The sequence below is a fragment of the Notamacropus eugenii genome, chromosome 3 (genome assembly GCF_028372415.1).
Source record: "Notamacropus eugenii isolate mMacEug1 chromosome 3, mMacEug1.pri_v2, whole genome shotgun sequence".
NCBI classification, from domain to species: domain Eukaryota; kingdom Metazoa; phylum Chordata; class Mammalia; order Diprotodontia; family Macropodidae; genus Notamacropus; species Notamacropus eugenii.
This window is the reverse complement of record NC_092874.1, coordinates 170,681,705-170,702,929: the sequence shown is the minus strand read 5'-3', so window position 1 is coordinate 170,702,929 and position 21,225 is coordinate 170,681,705. Positions and strand designations below refer to the sequence as shown.

At 36.4% G+C, this 21,225-nt stretch overlaps 1 protein-coding gene across 5 annotated transcripts in view; it reads right to left on the bottom strand.

Moving 5' to 3' along the window:
- The window catches only part of USP6NL (USP6 N-terminal like), a 203,910-nt gene that overhangs the window by 78,402 nt on the left and 104,283 nt on the right, over positions 1–21,225 (bottom strand). For all 5 annotated transcript variants that reach the window (XM_072653340.1, XM_072653342.1, XM_072653338.1 and 2 more), the window contains 3 exons: positions 16,098–16,165; positions 12,275–12,357; positions 8,827–8,866 (listed from right to left, as the gene is read on the bottom strand). In XM_072653340.1, coding sequence (XP_072509441.1) covers positions 8,827–8,866; positions 12,275–12,357; positions 16,098–16,165 — 191 coding nt within the window. The remainder of the gene's footprint in view (positions 1–8,826; positions 8,867–12,274; positions 12,358–16,097; positions 16,166–21,225) is intronic.

Here is a 21,225-nt window from a genome sequence, read left to right as displayed (position 1 = left end):
TCTGACCTTCTCGAATCCCCGCTGTTCATGGAGGGCCTCGTAAGACTCTAAGATTTAGAAGTCCCACTTTTACCCGCCCGAGACCTTCCACACGGAATTGAGCTTCCAATCCCAACAAGAATCCATGCCCCTGGACTTAAATAAAGGCAAAGGTTATTATATTTATTTGCTTTGCAGACAAAAATGCTGAAAAATTGGATTTATTTCTGACAACAGTGTGATATGGGAGCCAACAAGCTAATACCATCTCAGGCTGCATAAAAAGAGACATGCTATTCAGTTGTGGGCCACATATTTTAAGAAGGATGCTGACGAACTAGAATTTTCATTCATTCAACGAAGGATAAATGAATAAATTTTTAAAAATCACGTGCTTAACTATGTGCCTACACTGTGTTAAGTACTAAGAATACAAATACAAAAGCCATTTTCTACTAGGGGGAGACAACAACACATACAGAAGAGTGGGAGTCAATGAAGAACACTTTGGTTGAGATTAAAGGAATGGGTGAGTGGTACCATAAGGTAAGAAATTAACATCACCCTTCCAAGATCAATGGTACAGTTAATTTGATCGTGGTCCCAGAAATGGAGAGTCATGGTCTCTAGCCTAGGTGGTAAGGAAGGTGGGAAATAACTGTAAAGTAGGAAGTAGCAAAGGGTCTTAAATTGGTGCTACTCTATTTTCCATCTGCAGTTCTGGCTGCGCTGAACTCCATAAATTAAAATATCCCCTCCTAGCATAAGCTGATCCCCAGAAATCTTATCATGATGTTTAACTCAACCTTAAATACTCAGCGCCTTCCCAACTTCTTCAGCTCCCTTTCTCCTCTGATGAGAGGACTGGAGGGTGGAGAACTAAACTTCACCCAAAGCTTTCCTTTAATAGAGGGCAGGACTTGGGACTTTGCACTCTGTTAGATGTGAACTCCACAAAACAAGATATACCCTGGTGTCCTTATCTGCCCTCCTTTCCAGCTTCCTTTTATGAGCTCTCTTCCCCATTAGATCATAAGTTCCTTGAGAACAGGAATTAGCTTTTTCTTTAAATTTTTCTTATTTATCTATTTTTAGTTTTCAGCATTCATAACCACAAGATTTTGAGTGCCAAATTTTCTCCCCATCTCTCCTCTCCCTCTACCACAAAACACCAGGCATTCTGATTACCCCTTCCCCCAATCTGCCCTCCCCTCTATCACACACCCCTCCCCTTCCCTTATCCCCATCTTCTCTCTTTTCTTGTAGGGCAAGAAAGATTTCTATATCCCATTACCTGTATTTCTTATTTCCCAGTGGCATGCCAAAACAATTCTCAACATTCCTTCCTAAAACTTTGAGTTCCAACTCCTCCCCTTTCCTCCCTCCCCACCTACCCCACTGAGAAAGCAAGCAATTCAATATAGGCTATATATGTGCAGCTTTGCAAATGACTTCCATAATAGTCATGTTGTAAAAGACAAATTATATTTACCTCCATCCTATCTTGTCCCCCATTTATTCTATTCTTGCTTTTGACAGTGACCCTCCCCAAAAGTGTATACTTCTAATCACTCCTTCCTCCCACTAGCCCTCCCTTCTATCATTCCCCCATATCCCACTTATCCCTTTTTCCCCTACTTTTCTGTAGCGTAAGATAAACTGTCATACCAAATTGAGTGTACCTGTTATTTCCTCCTTAAATCAAATGTGATGAGAGTAAGCTTCACTTTTTCCCTCTCACCTCCCCACTTTTCGCCTCCATTGAGAAAGCTTATTCTTGCCTCTTTTATGAGATAATTTGCCCTATTCCATGTTTCCCTTTCTCCTCCCAATATATTCCTCTCAACCCTTAATTTTATTTTTTTAGATATCAGCCCTTCCTATTCAACTCACCCCGTGCCACATGTCTATATGTGTGTGTGTATGTGTGTGTGTATATAATTCCTCCAACTACTCAAATACTAAGAAAAGTTTCAAGAATTACAAATATTATCTTTCCATGTAGGAATGTAAACAGATCAACTTTAGTAAGTCCCTTATGGTCTCTCATTTATCTTTTCATGCTTCGCTTGATTCCTGTATTTGAAAGTCAAATTTTCTATTCAGCTCTGGTCTTTTCATCAAGAATGCTTGAAAGTCCTCTATTTCATTGAATGACCATTTTCCCCCTGAAGTATTATACTCAGTTTTGCTGAGTAGGTGATTCATGGTTTTAATCCTAGCTCCTTTGACTTCTGGAATAACATATTCCAAGCCCTTCGATTCCTTAACATAGAAGCTGCAAAAGCTTGTGTTCTCCTGATTCTATTTCCACAATACTCAAATTGTTTCTTTCTGGCTGCTTGCAACATTTTCTCCTTGACCTGGGAACTCTAGGATTTGGCTACAATATTCCTAGGAGTTTTTCTTTTGGGATCCCTTTCAGGAGGTGATTGGTGGATTCTTCCAATATTTATTTTACCCTCTGGTTCTAGAATATCAGGGCAGTTTTCCTTGATAATTTCATGAAAGATTATGTCTAGGTTCTTTTTTTTAATCATAGCTTTCAGGGAGTTCCATAATTTTTAAATTGTCTCTCCTGGATCTATTTTCCATGTCAGTTGTTTTTCCAATGAGATATTTCACATTGTCTTCTATTTTTTCATTCTTTTGGTTTTGTTCTATAATTTCTTGGTTTCTCATAAGGTCATTCAGCTTCCATCTGCTCCATTCTAATTTTTAAAGAATTATTTTCTTCAGTGAGCTTTTGAACCTCCTTTTCCTTGGGGCCAGTTCTGCTTTTTAAAGCATTCTTCTCCTCATTGGTTTTTTGCACCTCTTTTGCCATTTTTGTTAGTCTATTTTTAAAGGTGTTATTTTCTTCAGCTTTTTTGGGGGGGGGGTCTTCTTTAGCAAGCTCTTGACTTGCTTTTCATGATTTTCTTCCATCTCTCTCATTTCTCTTCCCAATTTTTCCTCCACCACCCTTACTTGATTTTAAAAATCTTTTTTGAGCTCTTCCATGGCCTGAGACTATTGCATTTTTTTTGGAGGTTTTGGATGCAGAAGCCTTGACTTTTATATCTTCCTCTGATGGCATGCTTTGTTCTTCTTCATCCAAAAGGATGGAAGAAAATACCTGTTCACCAAGAAAGCAACCTTCTATAGTGTTATTTTTTTTTCCTTTTTCAGGCATTTTTCTAGCCAGTTACTTGACTTTTGAGTTCTTTGTCAAGAGGAGGGTATACTCGAGAGTCCCATAAGTTCTCAGTTCCTCCAAGGTGGCACAGTCAAGGGAGAGGAGTAAACTCCTCCCCTGGCCTGTGCTTTGGTCTGGGAGCAACCACAAGCACTCTTCTGCCCAGGATCTGCAAGTAGGATTCCCTCTCCAGAGCCTCCACCAGCTCTACCACGTCAGCCAGTCCTCCTCTTCACCTCAGGGCCACCACTCAGGGCTGTGATTCAGATCAGCCGTCTGATTCCCCCAGGTCTTTAGGCTGAGGGCTACAAAAATGGACGCTGCCGCTGCCTGGGACCAAGGCTAGGCCAGATTCCCTTCTCACCCAGGTGAAAGAGCTTTCTCACTGATCTTTGAAGCTGTCTCTGGCATTTATTGGTTGAGTATTCTGGGAACCGCAACTGCTGCCAGGGATTCCACCCTGAGTCCTGCTCTGGTTCTGTCTGTGTTGGTGCCACATGGCCAAGGCTAAGCTGGGCTCTGTGGACTGTGCTCCAGTCTGAGATTGGTGCAATAGACCTTTCCTGTTGGCCTTCCAGGCTACCTTGGCCTGGAAATCTCTTTCACTCTTGTTTTGTGGCTTCTGCTGCTCTACAATTTGTTTAGAGTCATTTTTTACACGTATTTTATGGGCTGTGGGAGGAGAGCTTTTACAGGTCCATCATTCTACTCTACCATCTTGGCTCTTCCCCCCAGAACTGTCTTTTTCTTATTTGTATCCATGGTACTCACCACAGTGCCTGGCACATAGTAGGCACCCAATCTATATTTACTGAATTGAATTATATGAGAATTGGAATGTAGATCTTGGAATCCTAACCCAGTGTTATTTACATTTGGTTCTCTAATCCATTATATTCCTTTCCTTGGATAGAATATACAATTATATTATTTTAGACATACAAGGGACCTTGGAAGTTATCTAGTCTAATGCCTTCACCTTACTTTATTAATTTATTTTACAGATAATTATTATCTTTCCCTCTCACTTTCCAACCTCCAACAGAACAACTAAAAAGAAAAAAAGAGAAAAGAGAATCTCCATAACAAATATGTACATATAGAGATATAGAGACATATGCAAAATGTCTATAGTCTATTTTTCAAAACTCTTCAGCAATTTTCAAATACTTGGTATTTCTATGAGTAAGTTATACAAAGTTGGTTTAAATGCTAACTACAGTAACCATTTTGAATGTTTTTATTTTTCCTTTCTAAGAATGAGACACTCTCTTTGAATCGTATTAAAGTGATACTCCTCCAACTGCTGTAACAATCCACTGTCAGCCAGGAGAAAGTTAAGGTGAAGAAAATAGATTCTTTTCATTTCATATCCTGTTTAGTCCCAGTCTCCAGGACTCAGTTCCTTTCCCCATATTAGCTGTTTAGAAAGAAGTTCATTTTACCTAAATATTAGATGTAGAACTTCATACAAAACTAATGACAAGCACTGATGCTCAGCACAAAACTGAATTTAACAGCCCACTCTTCTATCACCACACTCTTATTAAGTTCCCATTTGTCAATTTGTAGAGGTTCTGCTCTTACCCCTAATTAAATACTTTCCGCTACTCAGAGCACTTGAGTCAACAAAGAAAATTCGTTTAAAAAAATTCACCAAAAGAGCTGTCCATCAAAAACTAAGTGAATAAGACTCCTCTCAGCAGCAAAGGGAAATTCTCTCTCAAAGAGAGAGAATAGATGGTAGACAGTTACTAGAATAAAGAAAAAGCAGAAAATGAGACATGGATGTGGTATAAATAGAGCGAAGAGAATGAGCAAGGAAGCTTTTTTGTACCTCATATCTTACCCAAGTCATTCAGTAACGTAATCTAATGCATTTACATTACTATTAGTTGCTCAGGGTACATAAGATTGTCCAAATAAACAAGAGTTTCATGACATTCAACAAGGGATAGCTATTTGAAGTTAAGAAGATGACCTCAAATCTGTATGGTAACTTTTCAGGGACTTGGCATGGTTCTGCTTTTGACAGAATTCAGAGACATATCTTGATATGCCTTCACAGTATGAAAAATAGACTTAGTCCAATCCATGGGAGAAAATGGTATTATATGAGATAAGTCATTGTACTATATGTATTTTGTTTATTATTATAAAGAATAATTCTTCCTCCTTCCCTGTATCACTTTCTCTTTTAAAAACTCATGTCAATCTATACTGAAATAAAATGTCAGTAATTTTTTAAAAAACAGGATACATTCCATTTTATGAGACTCAGATGAATAGAAGAGAGGAAAACTCAAGCAATTTCATATTAAATGTTTAACGAGAATCTATTAAAAATAATTTATAAAATGCAAAATATGCATATACATACACACACAGCAGATTCTGAGAACTATGTAACTCTGAGCATTTTGAATAATGTTTGGCACAGTGTAGGTACTTAACATATTTTTTCAATGTGTGATAAGCTAGAATGGGCTTTGGAGATCTTTTTCTCCAAGTTGCTCTCATGAATGAGAAAAAACAAAGTCCTCAAAAAGACCAAGGTCACATAGTTAGTGAGTGGCACTACTAAGCCTGGAACTCAGGGCATGAGACTCTCAGTCGATTGTTCCATGAAATATACCAAGTCATCATCCAGTTTGGGGAAATCAATTGCCATTTAATTTAAAGTCTCTAGAAATCAAAGTCATTTAGCTGTGAAAACACAGAGCATCTTGAAATCCTTCCAACAACAGGAAAGTGCTTCATGAACATAGAATTTTAATGTTGCTACTTCCCAAGCTACTCTTCTAGGAAATAGAACAGGAAGTTGTAGGACCATGGTAGGGCAGACTCAAGGACTTTGTTCATTTCCCACAAATAAGTCTTATACACTCAACTAGCATTAAGGATATCCCACAATTACTATGACCTCATAGTCTGTCTTAGAGAAGGAAAAACTAAGGTAATAAATGACTACTACACCCACACCTTCCCTCTACAGTATATAATGTCAGGTAGATATCCAAAGCCCAGGGAAATAATCCATTCATATATCTCTGAAGAACCAACAGGTTCTATCAACTATAAGAGTTAATAAAAATAATCAAGAAATCACAGAAACAATGTTCTGCTAAACTAACTACAAATATATAGAGGTGTGCATTTAATTCTGTCTCTTCACCTCTGAATTTTTATACATCCTTCAAAGCTGCTCTTAAACTGGCAGATAGCCCATTTTTTCCTTCTCTGATTCACCCCAGTTGCTAACGACCTTTCTCCTTAGGTCTCCTGTATCACTTTGTTTTGTATGTCCCTATTTTGTCCTTCATTTTTGAAGGAGACTATGACATCAGGGAAATGATAACATAACTTGCAGTTGACGTTGATTTCAGTGAGGGAGGTTGTGCAAGGTCACCAGCCTTATTCCTCCAGAGCATCTGGATCCAGTGACCAGATAGTCATCAGGATGACCGTTGATGGCCCAGGATGCAATGGGAGACCCTGATCCTTTTCATTCTAAGGCCTTTTCAGGTACTCAATTAGAGTGAGGCAATGCCCATTCAGTGAACTGATCTATTTAAGAAGTAGTCAAGGGATGGCCCCTTTAATTAGAAAAAGAAAAAAGAAATTAAAGTGGGAGGGCAAGACCCTCAGGGTTGCTGTTCCAAAGAGAAAGAGCTATCATAGACATTCACTCTAAGCCAGGAGGGTCCAAAAAACAGCCATTAAGTATAGTTTGGGCAGGGACCTATTGTGGTCCAATCTATGGGCTTCAGAATGAACTAGGTTTAAGGTTTTAGGAAAGAGAGAACAGAGAGAGACAGAGACAGACAGAGGAGGGGGAAAAGGAGGGAAGGAGGGAGGGGAGGAAGGAAGGAACGAAGGAAGGGAGGAAGAGAGAGAAAGAGAAAAAGAAAGGAAAGGAAAAGAGAAGAGAGGAAAAGAAAAGAAAAGAAAAGAAAAGAAAAGAAAAGAAAAGAAAAGAAAAGAAAAGAAGAGGAAGAAAAGAAAAGAAAAGAAATCTATCCAGTAAACCCCAAGTTAACTGGTCAGCTTCTGGACACCAAAATTTACCTTCCTTTGGAGAGAAGAAAAGGGAGAAGACAAGCTGAGTTATCCAGCTAGATTTCTAGGTTTTCTTTCTTTCTTTCTTTCTTTCTTTCTTTCTTTCTTTCTTTCTTTCTTTCTTTCTTTCTTTCTTTCTTTCTTTCTTTCTTTCTTTCTTTCTTTCCCTTCTTTCTTTCTTTCCCTCCCTCCCTTCCTTTCTTTCCTTCCACCTTAAAACCAATCCATAGATTAGACCACAGTAGGTCCCTGCCCAAGCTCCACTTAATGGCTGTTTTTTGGACCCTCCTGGCTTAGAGTGGATGTCAATGGTAACTGTTTCTCTTTGGAACAGCAACCCTGAGGGTCTTGCCCTCCCACCTTGATTTTTTGTTTTTTCTTTTTCTAATTAAAGGGGCCATCCCCTGACTACTTCTTAAACAGGTCTATTCATTGAATGGGCATTACCTCACTCTAAGTGAGTACCTGAAAAGGCCTTAGACTAAAAGGGCCAGGGTCTCCCATTGCATTCTGGGCCATTGCCAGTCTTCCTGATGAATATCTAGTCACTGAATCCAGATGACTCTGGAGAAAAAAGTAAGGCTGGTGACCTTGCACAGCCCTCTCTCACTAAAATCAAAGTCAAATGCAAGTAATGTCATTATTTGCCTGATGTCATGGTCCTCTTTGAAAATGAAGAACAAACACAACAACAATGTCCCTAATGTACTTAGGTAATACTGTATCATTTGTTTTTGTGCTTTTATCCCTCCTTAGTCTATAAGCTCTATATTTTTGTTTCTATATGCTCATCATTCAGTATAGTTCCCAGAGCATAGTTAATATTTAGTACTTGTTGGATGAATGTGTGCAAGGACCAGTTCTTACCTAATATTGTCTTTCTCTTGCTGTGCTTAACACAGTGTTCTTCTCATTAGAGTTTAATAAAGTTGAATCAATGAAGGGATTATGTATATGATGCATATGTACCTACATAGATAGTATTCAAATATATATCTACGTATGTATATGGATCTACATATATAAGAACAAGACCAACTTTAATTAAAACTTTTGTTTTTTGAAAACAGAACCAGAACATTTATTTATACACCAGAAAGTCGAATTCCACCACCAGAAAGCAAAATCCATCACAGCAACAAAGAAATCTATATACAATAACAATACAGGAGGCATCGCCATCCCTAAGCCTTCCCCCTGCTGGACCTTCCCACAAAGGAACACTCACAGCTCACTGTCTGCTTCCTCTCTTCCTCAGCTCTAATTCACTTTAGTTAAATCTTCAGGTTATGCTACAGGTCTCAAATTAAACCTGCTGCTTTCTGCTAACTCTCCTGTTTTCTGTTGAGATCACAATATAATTTCTGTCTGATAATAACAATCATACTTTGTTTGCAAGTTCTTATACCAATTTTTAATAACTTTTAAGAACTGTTGATCTCAAATTCAATTCATAGGTGACATAATCACGGCTAAATGCCAAACTTCCAATACTAAAGATACCTTTAAATTCTATGTGATGGATTTGATTACTTTGTGCATCATAAGGAAAGGTTTCCTAATAAAAGGTGTAGAATAAAAACTACAAATAAATATAGAATATAACTTACCCTTTCTACTGCTGCATTGTGGTACGGAAGCTCCTCCTCACTGTGGGAGGGAAAGTATTAATGAGATACAATTTTGTGGTCAAGAATATCATTATATTTCTTATAATAACACACCTACAGATATACAAGGAGATTCACAGCAACTGTTGTTATCATAAGTAGGAATAATATACATGTCCATTGTACTTTATATGACTGATACAAAAAGAGATATGGAATAAATGCTTGTTGATTGACTGATTGAGTAGAGATGATAATTTTATCCCAGAATTACAACCACTATGCATTATTCTTTTTCATCAATCTTAACCCGAAGCCCATGAAATTTTTGTAAAAATGGTTCTATTTAAATGTTTTATTCATCTTTATTTTTCTTTAGGAAGGGAAGGGAAGTTGAGAAGCAAGCCTGGGGATGAAAGTATGAAACAGAAAAATCAAGATCACTTGAAGTGACTACCATTTCCCAAGTCATGAAGTATTTGTTGTTGTTGTTGTTTTTGGAAGGAGGGCAAGGCACCTGGGGTTAAGTGACTTGCCCAAGGTCATACAGCTCTTAAGTGTCAAGTGTCTGAGGCAGGATTTGAACTCCTCCTGACTCCAGGGCTAGGGCTCTATTTACTGCACCACCTAGCTGCCCCTATATTTTGATAACTATATTTCTATAGAATCTGTTTCCTTTGTAATCTGATAAATTTTATTTTATGTAGTTAAAAACATTGTTCTGAGAAGGGTATCCACAAGCTTTGAAAGAATACCAAAAGAGTACATGATACACAAAAAGTTAAGAACCTCTGCTTTAGGTCAATCAATAAATGATTACATTCAGTTTACCAAGAGAAGATAAATGTTATATGAGTGGAAAAGAAAACTTCAAATCTTGTTTAATAACTTGAATCTCCTAGACCGAGTAGTAAACAAGAGAAATAAGTTGTTTATTTTAGTACCTATAATTTCTGATTAACTCAGGAGATGTACTTCTGTTATTCTTAAGTAACAATGTCATTCTTTTAATGCAGAATCTTAAAATTAACAAGTTTTAGCATGTCAACAATGTTATATGAAATCTAAACCAACAGTTTCAAAAGAGGTTCTGAAGACTTAAAATCATAAATTTTTTTTCTTAGTTTTTCAGATTTGCCAAAGGCTTATTGTAAACTGTAGGTGATCTATTCAAGTTAGCTATCACAAACATATATTACTAAATTGCTAAAAAATTGTTTGCTAGAAATTTTTAATCTAAATTGAGTATGATAAACTTTCCCTTTCAGGTATAATTTCAGTTTAAAATAATTTCTTTCTTTCCTCCTCTACCTTCTCCCATCTTTTAACTCATAACCAGTTAGAATGAAAGCACTATCAATAGTTCAATAAAGACTAAGTATATTTTGTTCAGCAAAATGAATACAGAGAAACTGTATTCTATAAACAAGCTTTCTAGATACTTAAATGTGACATCTCTCCATTCCCTAAGTATAACTCCTTCAGCAATGCATAAATCTAAAACGAACTCCCTCATTCCTCAGCAATATACAAAGGCACTTCTGTTTTGCCAACAGGTCAGTCTGGTTTCATTTCTTCAATGTTCATTTTGTAGTTTTCTGGAGAACCAGATTAGCTGTGTACTGTCATATGTTGGTCTATGCTATGTGGTAATTTAAGTTTGAGATATAGCTATGAAACAAAGGCTCAACAAGAATTGAAGCAAACAACATTATAACAAGCAAATAACGTCTCCTCAGTACTGCTGAGTAAGCAATATCACATTACCTTGAACAATTCAGTTCAACAAGCATTTATTAAATACCTGTTTCCTATTCAACACTGCTCTAAGCATCAAAGAAGATACAAAGTTTAGTCTCTAGTCTCATTGAGTTTATTATTTAGTAAGGGAATATGACAGACAGAAGCTAGAAACATCATATGTATGTGTGAGTATATGTACATACTCACACACATATACTTATATTACATAAATACACAAACATACATGTAGAAATAATGATAATACAAACAGAACAAGATTAGTTAATAGAAAATGTACAGATGTAGGGAGAGCTATTAGAGGTTCAAGGGGAGATCACTTCTAAATGAAAGAATTAGAGACAGCTTGCTATTCTTTGGTATCTGTACTTGAGATATCCTTTTCACTCCAATCAAAAAACATAACAGACAGTACTTTACCAGTCTGGAAGAACAATAAACCAACACAGCAAGGAGACTATAAATAGTCCTTTAGCCAAGAAATGGCCAGAAGCAACATCCAAATTCCTCAGAGAAAATGAATAAGTTTTACATCTGTAAGTATCCCACAGTGCCATGGGGAAAAGACAAGCTATAATATTATGTATGAGGTCACCTCCAGAGAAAGGTTTTTACTTGAATTTTTGCAATTAAAGCAAAAATCGATAGCTTCATTTAAAGAAATTTAATGAAAAATCTAACATTTCTTTATTGATATCCATTTCTTTGCTTCTTTATTTTCATTTTTGCTGCTTACTGAAAGAACAGATTAGGAAGCTAATGAAAATTCAACATATTTAAAGAATACAGCTGGAGAAAATGAAAGCTGGTACAACTGTCTCATTTCAATAAGAGTTTTGAACTCTACTATGTGAAATGTGCCTACGGCAAAGTCAAACTCTCAAGCATTAGCAAGATATTCTGAAACACAAACTTCAATGTTACTAGGCTTCATTCTTACACTAAAAGAATAACACAGAAAAACTATTTTTTAAGATGTCCAATTTAAAAGCACATATCCCTCCAATGTCCAAAACATTTACTAGAAATAAAGCAAAAGACCCACCCAATTAAAACTAAAATAAAAAAGAAGTGTTAAAATTTTTATCAAATCTCAACTCCATTAAAGCCAAATGAAGATGAGTAGAAATAATAAAAAAGTCTCTTCTTCCACCCTCTCAAAAAGACCCCAACAACACATGTACCTATAATTTTTAAATTCTTAAGAACACTCTAGGTTCTTTGTACTAGAACCCCCAAAATGTATAATAAATCTTTAGCTAGCTTTTCCTTAATGTGCATGAAAAGTAGTTTAAAGCAGTTCTTTACAAGGTTCATTCATTTTTTCACACATCTAACAGAAAAACTGCTGAGTGTTAATTATTTTTACAATGTGTAAATGAATTTTCATAACAATTTTAAAACTAGAATGTTCCTAATTTTATTGCATTTTGAAATATTTGTAATACTCAGCGGTTTCATTTTTTCTTTTCTCAATAAAAGAAACGGCATATAAAAAATCTTTTACTCCTGATGGTAATTCATTCAGAAAGGCTAAAAATCATGGGAAGTTTATGACTGAAATGTATAACAAAGGACCATTTAGAAGTTACTCAGCACATTGTTATTGTCACAAGTTATCTTAAAAACAATCCAAATCAATACTTGCAATAACTCCATAAACAGCTATGTAAAATCTGCTACTCACTGTAAAAAGCCAAATCTGTCGGTGACTTTGTAAACAAGGTAATCAGCATCTTCCCAAGGTTCAATTTCTGCACCTTCACGACCCTAAGGTAAGAAAAGGGAAAAGAGCGAATGTTTATGCAATGATTAACTATATTAATGGCATATATTTTCCATAGTATTTAAATTTTAGAAAGTGCTTTCCTTACAAGAGCCCTGTGAGGTATGTAGTACCACATATTATGTAAAAAGGATAATGGTTTTACAGATGAGTAGACTCAGAGAATCCAATGATGTGCCACAGTGATGCAGCTAGTAACTATAAGCTAAAGTTTTAGCCTAGGTCTTTCTGACTCCATTTCCAGTTGTCTTTCATTACACAGTATTACTCATTCAAGAAACCATAAGTCTATGTGCTTTGCTATTTTACATGAGGAACTACTCCCAATGACAACAGTAATAGCTGGAGAAAAGTAACAATCCACCTTATTCATCAAGAACTTCTGTTTTATAAAAATCATTTTGCAACCTTAAAAAAAATTTCTATCTTCATGGCTCTTGAACCAAGATACCAAGGATCAGTAAACAATTTTATCAATCCATCTCTTCCTGAGAAGTACATTCAGAAATAAAGAAATTCAAGGCATCATTGAGAGGGCTATTCAACAGAAAATGTTCTCTCCAAAGTTATTTCATTGTTAAATCTAATGACCTTTTTTCAATCCTCACCCTTCTTGATAGACTTTAACACTGTCAACCACCATCTTTCCTAATACTCTCTTTTCTCTAGGTTTTCATGGCAACACTCTATTGTGGTTCTCCTCCTATGTTTCTGACCACTCCTTCTCTGTCTCCTCTATAGGATGATCTTGATCCCAGTGATGCCCACTATACCTTGAGTATGTCAAAGGGCACTGTCTTGGGAACTCTTCAATTCTCCCTTTATTCTACTTCACTTGGGGATTTCATCAGCTACCATGGAGTCAATGATCATCTCTCTACTGATGATCCTCAAATTTACTTAGCCAGCTCTAAACTCTCTGCAAACCTCCAATCTCTCATCTCTCAACTACCTACTGGACACCTCAAACTGAATATTATCTTTCCACCAAAACCCTTCCCTCGTCTTATTTCCCTATCGCTGTTGAGGTCATTGCTACTCACAACCTCAACTTCTCAACTCTGTCTCTCTCTCTCTCTGTCTCTCTCTCCTACATCTCATTTGTTACCAAGGTCTGTCAGTGCTCCCTTCTCTTCTAAGACACTGCCACCACCATGATATAAGCCCTCATCACCATAAACAGAGTACTGAAATAGCCTTTTGGTTGTTCTCTCCCAAGTTCAGTTCATCCTGTACTCACCTGCCAAAGTGATCTTCCTAAAGCACAGATACCAGTGCCTCCCTATCACCTCCAAGATCAAATATAAAATCCTCTGTTTGTTATTCAAGGCCCTTTATAAGATATTCCCCACCTACTGGCAGTCTTCTTATATCTTACTCCTTGCCATGTACTTTTGTGATCCAGTAACAATAACTTCCTTGCTGCTCCACAAACAAGACTTCTAATTGTCTAGATCTAGTCATTTTCCCTGGCTGTCTCCCATGCTCGGAATGCCTTCTCTCTTCACCTCTGCCTCCTGGCTTCCTTCAAATCCCAAGTACAAATCCTACTTTCTCCAGGAAGTTTTTCTCAATTTCCCTTAATTCTAGTGCCTTCTTTCTATTGATTATCATCAATTATCCTCTATATAGCTTATTAGTATGGCATCTCTTCAGTTGCACTGAATATTCCTTAAACACTGGGATTCTACTTTTCTTTGTAGCCCAAGTGCTTAACATAGTACTTGTCACATAGGAGGCACTTAATAAGTGCTTACTGTATATAGTGCTTTAAGATTTGTAAAGTACTTCATATTATCTCACACTTTCCAAATACTTATTTTCCAGTTAGAATGTATACTCCTTGAAGGCAGGGACTGTTCACTCTTGTCTTTATATCCTGGCACTTGTCACTTATCCTTAGTACCTGATAAACAATAACTTGCTGATGCCCTGGTTCAAGAAGGCAATCAGCTAGTAAAGGAGATGAGGATAAGAAGAAACATAATATTATACTCCTAAACGTAAACGTTAAATAAGAAATGATGAAATTCAGTTCTCAAATGTGAACTGGTTGTTAATGCTGGACTTTAAGATTTCCTGTCCAACATATTTATTTATATGTCATCTTTGGTAACACTAAAAGTATTGAAAGTGAAAGTAAAACCTGTTTTAAAAGCATTATAGGTGAAAATTACATGACAAATGTTGGAATGAAAACATGGAATGGTTGTTAGTGTTACAGATAAGGGGTCTTCATAATAAGAAGTCAATGCAAATACAGGGATTGGCTCAAAAGGACACAGAGGACGATAGGACTTAAAGCTGGAAGCAGCTCTAACAATCATCTACTCTAACACTCTCGTTTTAGCAGATGAAGAAAATGAGTTACTGAAAGAGTAAGCAATTTCCCTGATGCGACACAAGTAACAAGTAGCAGATCTAGGAGGTAAACACAGATCCTCTGACTTCAAATCCAGTGTTTCTTCCATTATAGCACATTGCCACAAATAAGAGAATTCTCCTTTTGAAGAAGGAGATGTTGAATTCTTTCCCTAGGAAACTTAAAAAAGAAAATGTAAGTGATTCGGCATACTACAACTTACAAACTCCTTACTCTGAGTCTGTTAGTATATTTTAATATTTGATGCTCATTTTCTTCACTACAGCTGTGAGAGCTGTTACAACTAAAGAGCAAATGCTCACCTCCCAGGTACCTGGAGCACTGTGACATCTGCAACCACAGTTCTCTCCAGTATTAAAAGTTACTTAATGTCTCGGTGCCCCAGGTAACCCTTCAAGATGAGAAGGTACACAATTAACTGTATCATTAGGGTTTAAGCTCCTTTTAAATAGGAATTGATTTATTCTTTCCATCTGTATCTTCAACAGTAACCTGCCCCAGTACCTGGCTTTAAGAAATGCTTGAAGACTGATTAACTGAAAGAGTGAAATTCCTCAAAAGCTTGCCTACAGCAATAAAAACAAAGATTTGGACCAAACAGAACAAATAACAAAACAGAAATGCAAAAGGGTATAAAGATGAACAACAGTGAATTTTAGTGCATATATGTAATGATTGCTAGCAAAAGGATAAAATATTAATGAAATTTATACATTAGTGAATTATACATTATTGTATACATAATTATTCATTATATATAACTATATAATTATACATAGTATATGTATTATACACAGTTTTTTGAATATGCATATGTCATTATATATTATTAGTAAAAAAAATTGTGACTTTTAAAAAAGCAAAATCTTTCACTTAATTTAAAAAAATAGCAAAAAAATAGATACAATACAATGTATGAAAAGTAGCTATACACAGCATGGATGAAAGAAAACTGTTCCTGAGTGAGAAAGACCTTGCACCCAGGTTATGCCTGTAGTACTACTGATTATGTTACCCTGAGTAACTTCAATTTAGTTCTCAGTGTCACCAGGCAGGTCTCTCAGGCTAAGCTGCAAAGCAAGCACCAATCTGCACTGGTGAAGAAAGTTTCTTCAACAGGAGAGCCTTACACCAATGAAGATTTAAAAGTAAAAAATCCCTGCTAATTATGAACTATAGAAACAATAAAGAAAAAAGATAATCCCAATGTTTACTAAAGGAAAAAAGATAATGTTTACTTGAAATAAATAAACCGTTCTTGTAATTTAAGCTCTCCAGGCTAATGTATTCTATTTTTAACTTTTTGATTAAACTCACAAGAAAGTAAATACAGATACTTACTCGGTCATATTTGGCAACTATTTCAGCCCGTTCTTGGGCAAGTTTAAGTTCTGCATCCTGCTCTGAACCTGTCAAGTTGAAATGTTGTAGTTATTACATGAAAAACAAATATTCCCTTGAAGAATTAGAGAATTTTAAAATAACAAAGAAAACAATATAATCTAAACAGCGAAAGAGAATATCAGGAGGATGTCACAACAAATGCTTAAATAATATTAAACAGCTTATGATTAGAATCAGTTCAATGGGAATAATGTAATATTTTTTTGTTTCCAAAATACTTATTATAAGGCATTTACAAGAAAAAATAAACAGGAACATGGTAAATGGTACCCAGAAAGGTTAATTATAGGTCCACTTTCACTGTGTTATGCATACAAATGTTTACATAGACAAGGACCCACCTCTCCCTCATATATGTGTATACATAAATATAAACACATATATAAAAGAATGTACATGTAAAATATTTCTGTAAATATATATATATGTATATATATATATAAATTAAGCATTTAAAAAAAAAAATAGAATTCAACTTTGGTTTTGAATCTAATTGGGAGAGATGAGAACAAAATCCAAAATGGACTTTACAAATTAAGACAGTCATAAAATCTCAGAATTTTAAGGTTGGTACAATACACTCAACAAATAGTCATCTGGCCCCCTGCATGAAGACCTCCAACAACTGAAAATTTCCAGACAGCCCATTTCACTATTACTCAGCACTATGTGTTAAGAACTTTTTTTCTACCTACCAAACCTACTTAAATTTTCCTCTTTTCAACTTCTACCTACCGCCTCTCTTTCTACCCTTAGTGACTAAGCAGAACAAAGCAAATTTCTCCTCTGTGGGATTGCTCTACAAAAGACAACTACCAAATCCCCCTCAAATTTTTTCCAGGTGAATTCCAGCTCCTTCAAACAATATTCATGTCATAGACTCAAAGGGTCTTCACCATCCATCCCACTTGCCTTCTTTTATATGCTCTTTATTAACTTTCTTCCCAAATTGTGGCACACAGGTATTCTAACAGTGATCTGTCCAGAATATTTCAAGTAAAATAGAACAAAATCCAAGATGAAGTTCAAGGCTGGGCATGTGTGTATACATACACACACACATACACACTCTATATGACATAAAATTTTAAAAGTCTATCTGACATAGGTAATAGAAGAAAAAGACATAAAGGTACATAAATAATTCACCAAAAGTATAACATAAATAAAAAAGATGAAGCCAGGATAAAAACCAAGAACAAACAACAACTTAATAATGTGCATATTATAAATGATAGCTGGAAATTACATCCATTATAAAGTACTAGTTTGTTATGGAAGTATTTTACATGGCTACACATGTATGACCTATATTGAATTGCTTGCTTTCTCCCCACCAATGAGAGTAGGTTGAGGGGGGAGGAAGGGAGAGTATGTGGAACTCAAAACTTTAAAAACAAATGTTAAAAATTGTTTTTGCATTCAAGTGGGAAATTGTACAGGCAATGGGGTATAGAAATCTATCGTGCCCTACAGGAAAATAGAGGGGACAGGGATGGGAGAAGGGGGAGTAATAGAAGGGAGAGCAGACTGGGGAATTAAAGGGTTGAATTGCATGCTTTCCGGGCTAGGGGGAAGAGAGAGATGGAGAGAAAATTTGGAATTCAAAATCTTGTGGAAGTGAATGTTGAAAACTGAAAGTAAATAAATTATAAAGTATTAGCTTCCAATTTTGTTTCTAATGGACAAATAAATCAACACACACATTAAGATCTGTCAACTATGTAGAAACTATAAAGAATTTAAAGATCAACAAAACTGAACAGTGAAAAATGTATATATTTTTTAAAGGAATTAGGGCCGGCTCATCCAAGAAAAACAGAATAAGGTATAATAAATACAGTATCGTAGTTTTTTTTATGAAAAAAGTACTGAACAGAACGAAAGGCAACATAGCATAAGTGGAGACTATGCTCCTCTTATAATCAGGAAGACTCAGTTTCTAAATTTCATCCCTGTATTTACCAACATGTTAATCTTGGACAAGAACCATCATCCTCTCCCAGCTACTGTTTTTTCTCTTGTAAAATAAAGACAAGGATACTTTTAGTTTCATGTGGCCTTTTAGGTCCTTAAGTACAAGGTTTTTGTTTTACTAAAATGCTTTTCTTTCTCTATAAATCTTTTTTTAAACAAGGAATAGCTTACTATAAAGAAGCAGAAATATATTCAGAAATGAGTGATATGAAAATATATAGCAATTTCTGGATCACATGAACAACATGATGGAGGACTAGACATTTTCTCTGATGACCACAAATTATTAGACTTTGTGCCAAAGTTAAAGCAATTACAGCTGTCTTCATGCTCTAAGACATTTAGAATTCAAAAGAAACAAACAAAAAAAACCTCATCAACTGATACTCCTTGACCCTGAGTTCACTCAGAACCCCTCACCCAGACCTCCTACACTCAAGGCTGTACAACATCCAGAGCATGTTGTCATGACAAAAAAGGAGGTCACTGAGCTGTTGGGGCAATTTAAGCTTCGAGAAAACCAGCTTCCCAGAATCCTGGCAGGAGACCTAACAGTACATTATTTTGGGATAAAGTGACAACAGGTATTGCAGATCATAAGACCTGATGAGACTGAAGACAGATATATCATTTACTGGCTAGTGTAGTAACTGGCTGCTTACTCCCTGAAAACATCCCTAGAGATATGTCAACCTCTGACTCCTGTCTCAGCGTGTAAGGCAGAGTTACTTGAGAAGAGGGGTGACTTCTATACCTTTGTGAGCTGCCACGTGTGTTGCCGAAACCAGGGGAAAAAGCAAGTGTTCCCTCTCATTTGCTCAACAGGATTGAAACTGGAGACAAAAAAACTGGCATAGAATCTTTTCTAGATTGGAGTACAGAAGAAGAGCAATGATTCACTAAAATAAAATATATATCTTGGTTCTTGTATTGTGGTCTCTAAACCACACTTTGCAGAGCTGCCAAATAATCTAGCTAATATCCAGGTCTGATTATACTATTTACCTGCCTAAAACCTATGGCGGCTCTCCGTGGTCTCTAGGATAAATGACAAACAATTCATCTTTGATCTTCCACGTGACCTGGATAAGCAATTGTCCAATCTTATTCTGCACTGTAATGCTTTTTGTAGACTTTACCTCATACCTGAAATGCCCTCCTTAATATCTGCCCACTGAAATTACTCTCATCAATTCTTAGTAGTTCATGGAGTCATTTCTTCCCTGAAGACTTATCCCTGGTAAAGAGGGTTAATGTGGCATGGTGGAAACTGGTGCTGGACTTGAAATGAGGAAAAGTAGAGTATGAAACCTCACTAGGTCTTTCATTTCATTATTTGATAAATGGCAGTATCCACCATAGGGTTTTTGTGAGGCTTTGCAAACCTAAAAGTATTATACTGAGTGGAATGAAGTTTTAGTGAAGATTTCACATGATAGGAATATAGAATAAAAATGAATTTGGAAATTGATTCTGTAAGATTCAGATATTTAGTTTCTAGGAATCCAGAGTCTGGGGGCAGTAAGTGCCCCACACCCAGCCCACTTTTTTCTTTTCTAAATGTTGTTTCAGAGTTAAGACTCTACCATACATACAAGGGAATGGTGAGATTGTGGGCAGTGAGGACTCACTCAAGGCTGAAAACTCCAAACACATGGAGGTTAAATTTAACAATTCAATTAAGAAACAAGTTCTGCTGGTGGGAAGATCAGGAGAAAGATTTTAAAATACAAAGGAAAGGAAAATTTGAATAATCCAAGGCTATTATTTTCCCATCAGAAAACACAGGAGACAGTAGAATGTGTTCTGGAGAGCAATGGAGCTCAGAATGCAAGACAGGGTGACCTATCCTGCAAATGCAAGCTTAACTATAAATGAAAAAAGAAGGATGTTCAATAACAGAGTTTGTTACTGAAGATATTATTTGCTTCTCAAATACCCCAGACAACAAAAATACAGGAGGTGTGAATATATGCAGTAGTTAAGGTCATTAGTAGCAACTGAGTGACAGCAGAGAGACCAGTTAGAAACTGCTTTCTAAATAAACACAAGGAGAGTGGTGAAAGGTGGAAGTCCTGAAGAGAAAAAAGGAAAGAGGCATACCTGGGGCATTATAGACAGAACATGGCCAGAACCTGCTAACACTGCCTACGGAACTACATTATAACATACTGGGGGACAGATCAGATGAGACAGACAGAGAGAGAGAGAGAGAGAGAGAGAGAGAGAGAGAGAGAGAGAGAGAGAGAGAGAGAAGGTAGATTAGGGGAGCAGGGAGATAGAAAGGAATGTGTGATGTACCAAGGTCAAATCGAGGGCTAGCAATGAAGGAAAGGTGTAATCCCATAAAGAAAAGAGCACTTACAGGGGAATGGGTGAAGAGAAATGAGGAAGGTTTGAAAAAAAGGGAGAAAGTAATAATGTCTTGCTTGATATTAGGAGAAAGTTCAACTGATGAATTTTCCAACAGGTGAAGAAAAATGGTCTGTGAAAGGATATATCGGCTTTACGAGTGTAGCCAGGGCTTTTAATGCCTGGAATGTCTATTCATCCAACTTTAGGAGAGGTCAGAATTCGAACTCCTGGAGTCAACTGTCACTGGGGAAAGTAGGAGACAATGGGGGAAATTTTGAGGCAAATGGGAGTGAGAGGATTAAGCAGAGAGGCGTATAATTCAGTGGTGGGCTACATCATCAGGGACATAACGGGTAAGGACCAAAACTTGGAGCAGTATCCTCTCTGCTGTAATTGACATTGTTTTAAGAGTAAGAGAAAGACGACAATATGCAGGGCAATTTCTATAAGGCAGTGGTAGAAAGTAGAATAAAGGGCCTAGGAATTTTTGACAGCACTAGGAATACAAAGAAAACAAAGACACTAGATGGGGTCATGAATCAGGTAATGAGGGTCTAAAACAGACAGAAAAAGAGCATGAATAATGAAGAAAGAAAGAGAAATTCTTTTTTGCAAAGGGGCACAAAAAATGAAATTTAAAAACCTAATGAACAGGACTAGTTGAAGGGGAAGAAGGGTGAACTGATTTGATTGAGAGGGAAAAAGGGGGAAGAATTATATAACCAGATAAAAG